The 15,099-nt window shown below is 48.8% G+C and overlaps 3 protein-coding genes across 3 annotated transcripts; 1 reads left to right on the top strand and 2 right to left on the bottom strand.

Annotated features, from left to right (window-relative positions):
- Positions 1-1,412: 1,412 nt before the first annotated feature.
- ALT_0760 (uncharacterized protein) lies at positions 1,413-2,084 on the bottom strand (the record flags this gene model as incomplete). The annotated part of the gene is made up of 1 exon (XM_033556225.1): positions 1,413-2,084. One exon carries the CDS (start codon positions 2,082-2,084, stop codon positions 1,413-1,415), a length of 672 nt encoding a protein of 223 aa, XP_033412116.1.
- Positions 2,085-5,979: 3,895 nt separating this feature from the next.
- On the bottom strand, positions 5,980-8,102 carry ALT_0759 (Zn(II)2Cys6 transcription factor; the record flags this gene model as incomplete). The annotated part of the gene is made up of 4 exons (XM_089599033.1): positions 5,980-6,400; positions 6,476-7,604; positions 7,665-7,865; positions 7,970-8,102. The coding sequence occupies 4 exons, from the start codon at positions 8,100-8,102 to the stop codon at positions 5,980-5,982; spliced, it is 1,884 nt and encodes a 627-aa protein (XP_089456697.1).
- Positions 8,103-11,973: 3,871 nt separating this feature from the next.
- ALT_0758 (SAM and PH domain-containing protein) lies at positions 11,974-14,567 on the top strand (the record flags this gene model as incomplete). Its single annotated transcript, XM_033556223.1, has 3 exons — positions 11,974-11,976; positions 12,035-12,214; positions 12,276-14,567. 3 exons carry the CDS (start codon positions 11,974-11,976, stop codon positions 14,565-14,567), a joined length of 2,475 nt encoding a protein of 824 aa, XP_033412114.1.
- Between the last annotated feature and the right edge of the window lie 532 nt (positions 14,568-15,099).

The following is a 15,099-nucleotide window of genomic DNA, read 5'->3' as shown; positions in this document are numbered from 1 at the left end:
CACTTACCCCCTTTTCAACCCCTTTTTACCTGATATTCGTTCTTCCCTCTGGTTACCCGGCTGAGTTGGCAGGCTTCTTTTTTTTGTTATGATACCACTTTGTTTCGACTATGACTGCGCAGCATGATACCACGGATTTCCCCTGTTTATATCACCTTGACTCCTGGCTGATTTTGTTTCTATGATGAGTATACTCGTGGATATATAGCCTAATCATTCACCATTTTTCCTAATGTTTATTGGTTGGTCGGCGGCAAGGGTTGAACATATGGGTAGCTCCATCGGTGTTTGGTCGATTATGATATGCTGCATGAACGTGTTCCACATTCAGGATATCTGAGTCTCCAAAAGAGCTGTTGATGTTTTGCCAATTGTACTCGATGGCCTAGTTTGATATGCCAAAGCTTGGTCTGCTTTGAGACGAATATGACACATTTACACCACTTTAATATCTTTTGAAAGCCCAGCGGAGAGGCGAACTAAGGCAACCATGGGTACTGAACATTGATTCGGAAGGACATGTGGAAGTCAGAGCGTAAGACACTGCCCGGTCTTAGTCCCGAGTACCAAACGGGCCCGTTAACCCTGTTGGGTTAATGCCTAAAAGGAGCAGTCTTTCGTCGAACCTTGGGTTGGCAGCCCTAGCAGGTACATTTCTACGGCCATACATCTCTATGGCGAGTCAGGACATGGACACATGGACTAATGACCTTGAATCCCGAATTGTTGGTCCGTTCTGATCAAGCATTGGCCAGATAAAGTGCGGCTGAGAGCAGCCACGTGGAAAGGGGGCTCAGATCGCTTCGAGTGTTGGCATCCCAGCGCTTAAGGTAGACTAAGTGTCCCGTCCCAACCTGGATGTGTTGAGCATGGCATAGCCACTGGATGCTTTTTTATTTCGGAGCAGCGTCCTGCCTATTGCGTACTGCATTACTGAGTTGGTTTCTGTTGCAAGGCGTGCGAAGGATTGCGCTTTGGCCTTCGTCTAGGGAGTTCTTTGCTACCTGAGCATTCGTAGTCATGTAATTTCCATTTCGTCCAATGCTCTTCGCTGAGAACAGAGATGATACAATGTATTCTTCCCATGCAATTACCGAAATTCCCCCATGTAAATAAGCCAAGGTAAGCCAAACCAGCCGAAACTCCTTGAAATGCAAGATATTCGAAACCAACAGTGCTGGGGAGTGACCCGGCTGCGCAGAGCCAAGCATGCAAGTCCTCTAAGCTGGAAACAAGACACCGAACGCACGACGCACACCGTAAATCGAACCCCTCCCGGTTTGTATACATGAAGGAGAAAAAAAAAGTTCCATCGTCATGACATGAACGCTCTAGTTGAGTATTGCCGATGCACCGCTACGCTGAACGATCACCAAGACCATATGTGGATGATTGTAGATGAAAGTAGTTAATCATCGACGATCAGGGTTCTGTCTGCGTTTACCTGGTGGTGGGGGATCCAGTTGAGGCGCGTGTGCGTGTTTGTACGTGATTGTCGTTGTGACGATCTGTCGTACACAGACTTGTGGTACACCCTCGCTCATGGGGGACTCGAAGTGCCTGAGTTTCCATTCTTGAGGAGAGAAGGGGGAGCGGAGGAGATGTGCGGACCGAGGAGAGTCTGTAGTTGCTGTTGATGTTGTTGGGGAGTAGAGATATGGAGGGGGGAGTCGTAGCCGTTTGGCCGCTGGGGCTGTCACTGGAGCCTCCTTTGGGGACCACGAGGCTGCAGGAGACAGTGGAAAATGTGGCTTCGAGGGAGAGTGCTTCGGTGTGCTCCCTTTGGAGAAAGAAGACGAGGTAGTGCTGGATGGCACCGAGGTGGGAGATCGGCGAGGCTTGTCGAGCATGTACTTCGCAAAACTCGCGCGAGACGTAGTAGAGCTCGCGAATATGGGACTGAAGGTCTCAAGAAACTCTGTGTATGCCGGTGGTGGAGTGATGGTGACAGTGTTTTCTTGATTCTCAGCATCCCTTTCCTTTGGTTTGGTATCGAGGTATATGGTAGATTGCTCACGGAGCTCAGAAGGAAAGGACATGTTCCTTGGAAGCTCCAGGGGCTGTAACACCGGCTTTGGAGCCATCTTGAAAACAACAGAGGGATTTATAAAACTCGGTAGAAAGACGTTATGATGTTGACACCCCCTCCTTGACAGTGGATAGAAGGTAAGTAGGAGGTATAAGGAGTTGATGAAGATCGAGAAGGAGAATGTACTTCAGATGACCGATGCAAATTATTGTCGGAAGGAGACAGATAGGAGAGACAAAGGAGAAATGTCGACGAAGAATGACCGGGATGATAAGGCGTGTTGTATATAGGTTGTTGGTGGATATAGTTCGTAACAAATTGTATGTAATGCTGTACCTGACAGTATTGATGCTTGATGTATTGATCTAGTCCAGAAAAGGTTAGCAATGTTACCTGGGTCCAGGTGGTCCAAAATAGCAACACCGGGCCGATCCACACTCACGCTCTCAATCTTCTCAGTTCGCACTGCTAAGAAAGACAAGACGTATCCCAGTCTATCCAATCCTTTTTTTCAACCGCTCAAGCTGTTGCACAGCCACCTCTGGCAGCTCTGATATGATTTCGCTCAAAGACTGGTGTCGTTAACAGACAGAGTCCTGACTTGTCTGATCGGAAGTATTTTGAGAGCCAACCAGTCCAGCTGTTGGCCCCAGTTGATTTGAATGAATGTAATAAGGAAAATGCAATGTATTATTTGAATAAAGAGCAAGAGCAGAGCAAATACTCTTGCAAGTAAGAGAGCTTGATATCGAGAATGGAGCGTCATCAATCAGCAGGGTCTTCTGCAACTATATACTATCTTGCGCAGCCTTGACCCCCGCTGTCTGTGTTAAACACTCCCACCAAAGCACATGTATTCCTCACACAGTCGCGCGGCATCGAAACTGCGTCTCCGCTCGTTTGTTCAATCTGGCCCCTTATTCTCCCTTGATCTAATGAAAAACCTATGTTATCCTGATTTTGTCTGATTTGTGACATGGTTCGTTCAAGCGAGGCGCGCGGTTCCTGCAATTAGTGGCTAAGCTCTCGTTGTCATAACAAGAGCCAAAAAACACGGGGTACAAACTTCTATCTTCATTACCCTAAGCACCTAAAGCTACATTAGCTTAAGAGGAACGTGTGCGCGTTATGGTCGGCATAAGGAGACGCCAATCTCAACCAATATCGCCCAATCATGGTGCATAGAATAAATTTGTCCGACGAAGCAGTTTCAGGCTTCCATCGTCATACCCCTTAATGAAGGTATTCACAGTCCTCATTGCCAAATGCTTAAGCCTGAATGGGTACGTTCCATGGAGTAGCGCTGAAGGTTGTCATGGACCCTGGACGGCCCCGTTATCGAGTAAGATACGATCATTGTCTACCGCATTGCTCAAGAAGCGGTTACATCTATGCAACGATGCCTATTCGGAGATTCGATGCCATTCTCGGATAGGTCCCTTCCCTACGCGTCATTCTTATCTTGTCATTGGGGGCCATAGTCGTCGATGTGAACGTCGAACCCTCGGGGATCTCGTTCCTTCGGCTCCTGCGGTCGATTTGAGCGAAGGCCATTGTCCGGACTGGAGGGTTTAAAGGATAGCGTCCTGCATGGCATGCAGCGCTTGATGATTCTAATTTTGGCTTCAACTACATTAGAGCTGCTAAGCGCCCGTTTCAGCATCATTTACATGCTGTCGATTTCTATGATGAGGATGCGGGCTTCTTGTAAAGTTTCGAAGTGCCAAACAGCACTTCATGGTCGGTCCCGACCATGAAGCTCTCCCCCTCAGCTCCAGCTTCATTCCTGTGGTGTTCATCTATCTCCAGTTAGCCCTTTACCATGCGCAAATGCTGCCCATGACCATTGAGTACCTAAATTAATGAGAACCTCTGTGTAAACGGCAATTTGAGGGCAGGTGGTATACCCAGTCCAGGATAGTTTCCTAACAATGGAATCTATTAAAAGTAATTCTTGGCAACCCAATTAGCATTGAGTACCGGTAGATCTTAAACGCTCTGACATCCACCAACCAATCAGCAATCGACTCCAGTTCTAACCACCCAATCCGAAACATGCCAGGTGCTTCGCTCCATGGCTTCTGAGTGGTGGACAGTCAGATGGTCGGCGCATGTGGTGTCTGTTCTGTAACGCGCCAATTCCCGCCGTACAGGATCGCCGTGTGGACAAGGATTGGATTTTCCATTATTGGCAACTCATCGACTCGTCATGCTTAAATGCACTGATGCAGGGCTATTTTTGGAATATTCAGCTTGACTCGACCTCACCTCGTTGGCTAGTGTACTGCATTCCTGCTACTATCTATGGTATGGCGTAAGCGAACTTCAAAATAGATGCGCTTGATCCAGTCTCCTCAAGGGAAGGGCCAAGAGGCCGATATCTCTGGTTCGAAATGTGAAGGTGGCTCGCCACCTGCTTGCTCAATACGAGCTAAGGTCTACAACTACTACAATGGTCATGATTGTCACTGAGTCCAATATACTATGTATTAGCTCAGAGCTAATTCCATCATCAGTATCATAGCGCGCAAAACCTGAGTGAAGTGAGTAGATTGCTAAAAATACTACACAAGGAATCACTAGCAACCAAGCCAGACAAGAGCAGAACCGACGGCCTTTTCTATTCTTATCATCATCATATGCATGCAGACAGCGGGGGAAAAACTCAATCACTCAATATGGACCCATTAGCGCTTCCGAATGGTCATAGACAAGATTTGTCACCTGGTGATCATCCTCGTTCTCTACTTGGGCGGCCTATCTCAGACGATAATGGCGTCCATGTTGCCATGGGTCCTCAATCTCAATCTGTCCCGAGTGACGGCTTGCATGTAAATAGGTAAATTTAGAACTTCTAAACGACTAGCCAGCGCTTCGTCTGTAGGATTCTGAGCGAACTACCTGATCCCAGCCTTGGGACTCTGTAGCTGTACCCCTCTATAGGATTCTCTGTAGCACAATCGACATCAATGCGTATTGTATGATACAGTCACATACGGCGTTCAATACTCCTCCAAGGTACGTAGTCATGCTTCCTTTCTTTCCTAGTCCTTGCCACTGCTAAACTGCTAGATAACATCATCTCTGCCGTTTGATCTCTGCTTAGGCGCCTGTTTAACTCCACGAGGTGGACTGCAGATGCAAATCCATCACACTGCACTCCTCGATTGGATGGTGGTTGTTGCTATACTTGGATACCTGCCCCATCCTCAAAGATTCAGGATAGATGGGGAGTATGTTGGCGTTGCGAGTTGCTACGCCTTGAATCGTCGTTCAATCTGTACTGTGTGCCTGTTTCGTAGGTGAGGAGCTTCTATTTCTGGATGAGCCTGCGTGTTCACGCCAATCTCCATGCGGAAATAGAGCATGCCGCGAGACGGCTGTATCCAGAGCCTTGACGCGAATCCAACTCTAGTGGTTCAACAAGCGTTTCAATCCTACTGTTTGCCATTGCTATGGTCAGACGCAGAACACAGATAAATAGTCCGCTGTGACCCGGGAGACAGAACAGAAGTCAGATGGCATTCGACAAACACTATCCAGACTGTCACAGGAATTCGCCCTTGGAACGGCTGTATAAGCCGAAGACGGGGGTGAGAAAAAGACAAGAAGAAGGCAAAGGAAAGAAAAATGGGAGAAGAGAAGAAAATGGGACAAAGAATAGAAGTGCGGGAGAGTAGAAGAAGACTCGATCCCAAAAGGATCCAGGTATGCAATGATCAAGTGAAATTAAGGAGAGAAAGAAGGGTATGTTAAAAAAGGGATGAATAAATCAAAAGTGAACCAACGGGAAATCACCGAACTCCGAGTGCCAAACGCCGCCGCCTTGAATGTGCAGATATCCAACGTGCTTTGATGAAGTCCAGCTCTGAAGAGCTCGGTTTGTGAATGGTGCGAGCCGTTCCATCCGGGAAGTATAGATGGATCAATTTTCCTTTATGGACCACTGCCTATATCAGCAAATAGTCCCATTTCTTGTGTTGCATCAACTTTCGCCAATGGAGTCGTATCTGTTGGGGCGCAGACTCCGTACTCTCGTGTGTAGTCGAGTAAACCCCGTCTTGAGTGCGAGCTGCATTACTCGAAGATGTGGCAATTGGATCATCGGACTGCTTCCAGAGTTCTTGTAGCACACGGTACATTCGTCCAAGACTACCAAAGTCGCTCAAACGCCCCATAGCCGCGACTCTATCAGTCAGTATTTTTCGATAACCACTGTAGGGGGCCGAAGCTGCCCCTGCAATAAACAGCGGCCAAACCAGGCAGCGATCGAATCCCGCAGGCCCTGCCGGGAGGCATTGCAGTATCTCTCCCACGGAAGCGACCAAAGTGATACTGGATGGAGCATAACAACCAAACTCGGGCATCAGGCTATATAGGTATAGTCGAGCAGCTATACGAAATAGGGCGGTAATTATCTTTGTCAGCTGCTCAGGATTGACTAACCCGGACATTAGATAAGGCGTCTCCAGGGTGCGGTCAGCGGATTCAGTCCACTCGATCTGAGCATCCAGCGCGGATACATGTTGAGATAGAGCTAAATCGTCGACTCTCCCTTCTAGCCTCAGAGATTCCAGACACGCAATCTCAGAAATCAGGTACATGACCCGGTCGTCACACCCCATCAACTGCTGCAGACCGGAAGAAGTACCACTGAGGTGTTTGGTGCGGTAGGTATGAGCAAAGTGCGGTGTCTGTCCCAGCATTGTGGCACCGAGGATATCGATCCAAGTGATGAGAGAGACATTGAACTGAGTGGGAGCGCAATTGGGCTTGTTAACAAGGCTGGACACTGCTTTGAAATGGGCGCTCCACGGGATATCCGGGAGATAATCATGTGTTTCGCCAACCGAAGAATGATAGAAGATCATCGCAAGCGTTGCGTCCAAGACTTGCTCGTGACTGGGCCCACCGTTCAGTGTCCGGCAAAGCTGTGAGATTGCCTCGTAGCGATGCCGCATAATGTCATAGTCCATTTGATCGGTCAAACCCCTGCTGGTCTTGAGGTGAATTGCAGATGCGCTTAGGCAGCAATGAAGATATGATTTATTCGTCTGCAGTGAATGCATGATTTCCTGCAGACGCGCGGGGCCCTGCTGTTGGACTTCAAGAATTGGGAATACCGAGGGCAGAACCTTGTCGACAAAATGGTTCAGAAGTGGCCGGTCGTGAGCGTCCAAGGGAATCATTGTCTGGAGTTCCGCTGACACTGGCTTCTGTTGATAGGGTAAACCTGTAGGACTTAGGATAGTGTACGGTTGCGTGTAGCCCAAAGTGTTCTGAGACCACTCTAGCCCGGCGGAAGCTGGGGTCAGTGGCGATGTGACCTGAAATTGTGGTTGAGGAGCCATAGAATTCAAGGTTGCCAATGAAGTACCATAAGGTAGGGGTACATTGCTGAGTGCAGTGTCGTGATCAGTTCGAATATCGACATTGAACGGGGTCACTGGTGTTAAAAGAGGTGCCACGAATGGGTTGTAATTGTACTGATTGGCAAAAACAGGACGGTTGAAGTCATATTCCTCCGCTGTAGCAGAAGGTTTCTGGGCCAATTCGCGAATGCGTTCCATATATTCTAATGGCGCATGTCATGTTGGCGTGTCCTAGAGGCTTAAATTGGCTGTGCGAGGCTTACCTTGCAGTGATCCATGCTTCTCCATTACCTTCGTCTGCCGAATTCGATCTTTGATTCTCTCCTTCTGCATCCTCCGCGTCTCGGCACTGACCCACCATTGGGGTGGTTTATAGTCGCATTTCAACCCCAGCTTCGTGCATGCTGTGCAAGCTGGACGCTCTTCATCACACTTCTTCCGTCGTAGTCGACAGGTATAGCAGCCTGTAACCCAGTCATTAGCCCCATTTCGACAAATGGTACGCGGAGACAGAATGAGATGGCCGATCTCAACCCATCATCTTCTCTCGAACAGGAGTACTCTATACCTGAGCGTGACCTCTTGAATGACTTGGCATTGGAGTCATCCACCGCCTGCGAGGAGTCAGGTATACCCAGGGTGAGTCCATTACCGGAAGCGGAAACAAGCATGGTTGAAGGAACATAGGAGGACGACATCATGTTCGACATGTCTTGATCTCTGACAGGACGGTAGGTTGCATCAAAGAAGTAGCGACGATGGTAGACAATTGATCAATGACTGTATCCTCCGTGACCTAGAAGCAGTTGCACAGCTGCACAGGTAACCTTTGCTGTTAGAGATGAAGCAAAGATGTCACGAAGAACGAAAGGTGAGGATGGTGCGACATGTCTGAGGCTTTTATGAAGATCGTCCACATTGATTACTTTGGATAAGAAGATAGACGATGCATCTGCAGACAAGGAACTTGTTCTGATGCTTCTATTTTTTGCCATCCCAAGCGGTTGTGCACATGGGATCTTGTTTCAAAAAAAGATGAAGCACGATGCAAACCTCGAGTGGAGACTTGGAGTTAAGCGGCAAATCAGTGTCGACATGGCGATCGTGAATAGACCAGAAGTATCTAAATTGGGAGACTTCGGTGCTTGATGGAATCATGGTGGAATGGCACAAGTGGTCCTTGATACTCTCGAGTCGCCGAAGAAAGGTAGGCGAGTATGTCATTTAGACGCGCACCACTGCTGATGGCTGCAGGGATCCCCCCGTCGACGAATGAGCGACCACCGAAGCGTGCCTGTCAGGGTCTAGTGAGGTACTAGTCCACAAGGCCTAAGGAACGCACCAGTTCCTCCCCTTGGCACGAACGCAGTCCCCACGAGATCTGATAGGTAGTTTTGCAGCATTTCGTCTGTCGCATGATACAGTAGTACATAGCTTAATTTCTCTGTGCAATCGATCCCCATGGTTTCATGATCTTCTACCGACTTCAGGTTTGTACTTCGATTGGGAGGCCGTCGGATTCAGTACTGCACCCCCAGCCTTCATGCTCGGTAGACTTTGTCCCTCCAACAGCTCCTAGACTCTTCTCCCTAGATACAAGCTGCATCAGGAAGACCCTATCGCCAGTGCGAGCGGCAGTATCAGGCGAGCAATTGGATCTCTTTCAAGAAGCGTCGTTATGATCAGGATCCAATTGCCATCGGACATGCATGGTTAGAGAGCGTTTCATGTCGTAATTGGTTCACGAGATTCAGAAAGCGGCAGATGAGACACGCCAAGCGGAATTCTCAAGATATGATTCGGCAGAGGGACCCAACTACTGCACAGTTGAAACTGTTTGGTAATGGTCTCGAACTCGAAATGGCGCAGTTTGCGGGAAACTTAGCGACCAACTGTGGAGCTCGCGCCGGGTATGGGGAGAAAGCACGGACTGTTTGTGATCTTCTCTGCCTTAGCTTCGAGTTCCCTTAATTAGCAACACTACCCCCCCAATAATTCTTCCTCAATTAGATGAATTATGTTGGTTTTTGTTGGACTGGGATGATAACGATTGGATTACCGCATAGTATCTGAGTTAATTATAGTAAATTGAGCTTGCTTTGTTGTTATTGCTATTAATATCATGCAGCAATAGCCCTGTAAGTTGTCATAATTAGCAACATATTCCCAACAAACTTACCTTATGCATGCATATTGAAGCCATTATCTCTGAATGGCTTCCTCTACATTGCAAATTTCCAATCTGGGACTTTACCGTTATTGATATTTTTACTCAGTATCATGAGGGAATTTTGTTAGGTGTCTTTAGGATGGAAAACTATTGCGGGTATTCCTCGCCTCAGCGTCTACTGAGAGAAGCTGTTTCAGATGTTCATGCGAACAAGAATAAAGATTCAATCTTTTTTCTTATGAGGCTGCTACACTACCAATGAGAGTGGCAAGCTCACCTTTCATGGCAGTGATAGCACTATTCGTAGTACCTCTTGTTGAGGGGAGGTACTTCAGTCACTACATGGAATCGGTCACCATTGTCGCTAATTGCTTAAGCCTGGAGCTACCACCATAAATTCATGAGCTAAGGTTCTGCTTCCACATTCACCATTGTGGGCGTTTCATCCCAGGCTGATAGAGTATAATTTGCGTTCTGCTGCACCTTGCACAAAAGCTCTACATGGACGAGGAAGCATATTTTGCAGACAGATAAGCCATAGTAACGAAAGGCTTTTTAATGAGATCTGATAACTCCTTTAAGGGATATGATTGAGAGACTACAGAAGTTACCTCAGCGGTGAGTGATAGTGCGGACCTCAAAAAACCCGGAAGATACCAAACTATACTGTTACGATAAGTAATTGGCCCAAGACACAATCGTCCTAGTATGACTGCTCGAGGCAAACAATGAGAACTCGGTGCTACCCTCATGTAGAAGAGAAGGTCAGAATTACTCAATGGCGATGATTAGACGCTCACATGTAGAAGATAAACCGTTCAAGTCCATTATGTAACAGGACTTGAATAACGAATAGTACCGTGGAATTTTCTGTCCATTCTGTCCTCGTCCTAGGCAAAGCCGACGGTTTATCACCAGGCTTTCCGGCAGCTTAACTGGTTTCTCCACATTCTCGAAGGCTCGTCTGACTCGAACCAGAGTGGCTTGGCAGACTAAAGAAAGTGCCTAAGGTAGGCAGTGGGCACATTTGTCTGCATAATCACCTGACTGACATTAACGTGATTATGCTGGGTGATGAGACTCGTAGCGTGTGATAGCCCCGTTCTGGTCCCATTCTCGACCTACGCTACGTGGATGTCGAAGTGAACGAAACTACAACTGGCCACTGGCTGCAGGTCATCGATTCTCGGAAATTTAGCACAGAAAACGGCCCGAACAGAGCGGATAGTCCAGAAAAGCTCAAGATTAACTATGACAGCTCCAAGAAGCACTTCAAAGGAATAGGATGGGACAGGGGACTTTGCCTTGGTTTTTGATCAAGCCGGAGCAGACTGCGATCCCTTTCGGACAACTCCATACAACTCATGAGTCGTGGCCTCCCTGTTCCTTGTGGACTGTCACAACTGTCAGGTTTGCATTAGTACGATGTGGATAAGACCTGTTTGATACTATGCAGAAGCGGCACACCGTCTAGAATTCTCCCCTGCGGACTGCCGAGCAACCATCAGGACAACTATGCCAAACCCTCTCAAGTTTAAGCGGAAAATGTGAGGATCTGTCCTTGGAGAATTGACTATGTCAATTGAACCTCAACTTTGCGCTCATCAGGAATGAATGCTGATTATATACCAGACAAGCTGGCGGCTCGCCAACAACGGAAGCGCCAGTCTCTCCCTGAAGAAGGAATCCCTCTCGCTTTCCCATCGCTTCCTGAGCAGAGTATTGGATACTCAATTATCCCGCTAGTCAATGGTGAAACTTGCAACTACATAGGGTGGTGCGTTGCGCTCGACGCATCTCAGCCTGTCAAACTGTGCTGAGAGACTCGTCACAGCAGTAGCGCCGTCAACCGACCTCTCACAGCTCGCGGACACCCGCCCACCCCCTCAACCCATTCCTGCACGCGGTTCTCGACTCACTCCAGCAACACTCGCTCTGCTCTTCCATTCGAGCCCTATTGCTGCAGCTCTGTCTTTTGACTCGGAATCAGGACGCTTTGGTCGAGACATGATCGCCAACCACCGTTCTCGTCACAGCGACGCTTCACCCTGGGCTTGCCGCTGGCTTAGTTTCCCGCCGATTTCTGTCCAGTCAGCTCCCCTAATTCGCGCAATCTCGTCAAGGGTGCATCCTTTCTGTACATCAGTGCTCTGAGAGCCTATAGGTCCCTTCCCTGGAAAATATTGCGTTTTTGAAGAGGGGCCATGTACATAAACTCTTCGATCACCCGATCTGACCATTTCCCACCAACCTTTTGCCTCCTGTACCTATATACCTGTTGCATGTACACAATCCAGCCTTATTAATAAAACTCAACTTGAGTACTTTTCTCCGTCATTTGCAACCCATCGCTGTTCTCGTACTTACAAGCTCTCTGCCCTCTGGGAGGGCCTTGCAGAGAAATGGTAAGCTATTGCAGCTCACTCTAATGTCATATACTTCCTTCGCTGACAATACCGATAGGCAACCCAGTTAGCGTATGATGAATACCTTGCGGGGTTTCAGAAGGGCGAGCAATTGCCATTCTTCACTCCTAGGACTGCTATTCCACGACCACTCTCTGAAGCGACAGACATTCTTGACTCCGAAAATGATGACGAGCTCTCGTTACCAGAAGATTCACCATTTACGAGTGTGGCTTCTGTAAGTTCAGGTGCAAGCTGCCTTTGAAACTTCTGAATTGTTGCTAATAAGATTTCTCTAGTTCGGTACGGGAAGTGTCTCTACAGCTTCCACGCCGAATGAAGCCACTACTCCTGATTCGACCGGGCTGACTGCTTTCGACTTCCACATCGACGAGAAATCCATCAAGGGACCTTCCGGACCTCATCTGTTCAGGTCATCCTTGGACTCTTTGGACTACAATGAGTGCACAGATGGCGAGGTGAGGTTGCAAGAGCGGCCACCTAGCGCAATGCTATCCTACTACCAGTCGGCATCGAAACTCGATCCTGTGAGGAGGGACACCCCGGTTCCCAATCGGATCTCGTCGACCCCACAGCCGCAAGTCCAGCAGCAGTGCAATTCATTTCCCAGGCAGGAACTGGCTCTAGATGAAGTTCACGCGCGGAACTGGACGCCACGAGATGTGGTCAGATGGCTGCAATGCAATGGCTTCGACGATAGCATCATGGAAACATTCTATGTCAACGACATCTCTGGCTCGATTCTTTTGGAGCTTCAAGCGCAGGATCTGAAAGAATTGGGAATCCAGTCCTTTGGCAAGCGCCATAGGCTCATGGGCTCTATCCAATGCCTTCAAAGCAACCCAAAGTCCATCGATCTCAGCGTCCGTCCTCGTCAGAATTCTGCACCAACTACTGATGTTCCTCCAACTCCCGTGACGGCGGTTACGTTGAACAGCTCGGACTATCACTCGGCTTCCACCACTGATCAGGAGATGTCGGACAAGAGATCGAACCAGAACCGGCGGCGTCGTCATCAGAAGGATGGCGAACCATGCAAAGTTAGTGACATTGGACCAGGAGACTCGATCTCAATTGTGGCTATCGAACAAGTCTTGCCAAAGCTGCACAGTTGCTCCAAGGGCCAGAATTGCCGCAAGTGGCAGAAACAACAGGCGAAGCTCGCTCATCTTGCCAAAGATCTGCCACTTGGCTCCATGAACGGCCGGCTCATTCTTGCGGGTGACCCGGGCAATCCCAAGACGGCGCCCAATCTTGTCAAGTCTCCCAAGTCAGATATCACCCCGTCCCTTGTTGCATCGTCTGATGTGATGGGGCCTGTCCAGGCACCGGAACTCCGCTTGTCTCAGGAGAAGCTCAGTGAGGTGCAGCCCAGAGATCCTCAAGAGAATGTGCGAAACTTTCTCAGCTTTCAGAATCTAAGTCAACTCCGGTCGGTCAATGACCCTGCCACTCCACCCAGGGAAACGCTTCCGTCGCCAGAGTCAGAGTCGCCTCGGTCGGTCAAGGGGAATCCCACACTGAGCGAGAATCTCCGCCATCTTCCAAAATTGATGATTCCTAGGACGCAGGACGACTCCGACAGTGGTGTTTTGTCTCCCAGCTTTTCCGGACAGCGGACGGTCACTCCGTCGACGGAGCGGAAAAAGCCTTACTTTGACCAAGATTGTCCAACTGCTATTCCTCGTGATCACCAGCCGTATGCATATGGCACCACATTTTCGCCGGGAGACTTCTACCGCTCCGACCCCCATTACGGCCAGGGCACTCCTTTCTCTGAGGTAGATGTTCCTATCACCGCGATCCCGATAGGGCCAGTTCCTCGCGAGGATTCTCAGTCCGTACCTCCAAACATGCGATTCGGTGCGGATCGGCAGATCATGGCTGAACCGATCTGCCGACCAGCGTCCACCAAAGGCGAAAATCGCCATCGCAGGAACACGTCCATCCAGAATGTTACAAAGCTTGCACCCCTTGACGAACGCTATGCATTCAATCCAATCGAGACGCCTGAAGACATGGAAAAGACCCCGCGCGCTGCGCATTGCAGAAACAACCCGTACTCCCCCACTACAAGGCGATCACCAAGCGACATCACCCACAGTGGGTGGATGAGAAAGCGCAAGACCACGCGACTTCTGCGACACGAATGGGAAGAGCACCATTTCACTCTCCAGGGCACTCAGCTTGCCATGCATGAGGATGAACTCTCCGCTCGTCGCAACTCCAAAGCTCTTGAATACATTGATGTCGATGATTATGCTGTTGCCTGCTCATCGCTGGCCTCTAGCTCTAAACTGACAGCCGCCTTCAAGAAGACTGTTCTCAAACGCAGAAACACGCCGCCGGATGAATCTGCCTTCTCTTTCTCCCTGATCCCGGCGCCTCCCCATGGCAATGGCACTGTGGATAAGAAGACTTTGTTCTTGAACAGTGGAAAGTCACACCATTTTGCTGTGAAGACCAGAGATGAGCGGATTGACTGGATGCGTGAACTTATGCTTGCAAAAGCTCTCAAACGAGGTCGTGAGAGCGGGGCTACTATGAACGTCAATGGCAACGTCATCTAGGTGCCCTTGGTCATATGAAGCCAAGCCCCTCACTTGTCTACTTTCTTTGACTGATTTGTGATCGTTTGTCCTTCTCACGATACCCACTCTTGATTTGATTTTCTTCCCTAATGCTGAGCTTTTCTACTTCTTGTTTTCTCACTTAACGACATGCCATGATGTCACGAATTTCCTTTTGTTCTGATTGTTCTGACCAGCTGAGAAGCATTCATGCTGGCATTACTTGGCTAATGGACTTTGCCCTTGTACTTCTCTTCTTATCTTTCTCTCTTAAGAGTTACAGTCATCGACATTGCACCAAGATTAGATTGTGAACTATATCCGGCGAAAGAGCTGGCTCACGCCGTCTTCGCATTTTCCAAGAAAGCTTTTGTCTTGTCTTGCTGGATGTTTTGAAGATCTCATGTATCTAAGCTTTTACTCGGGAAGTTGGCTTCCCGAACCTCAAATGAAAATTGCCAAATGGGAAAGACCATACGAACCGGGATGTTCTCGAAATCTTCTCTGGACCAGATCGAGCGTGTATTCTGGG

The sequence above is a fragment of the Aspergillus lentulus genome (assembly GCF_001445615.1).
Source record: "Aspergillus lentulus DNA, contig: Alt01, strain: IFM 54703, whole genome shotgun sequence".
Taxonomy (NCBI): Eukaryota; Fungi; Ascomycota; class Eurotiomycetes; order Eurotiales; family Aspergillaceae; genus Aspergillus; species Aspergillus lentulus.
Note: the sequence above shows the minus strand (reverse complement) of the source record. Positions and strands in the feature narration are given on the sequence as shown.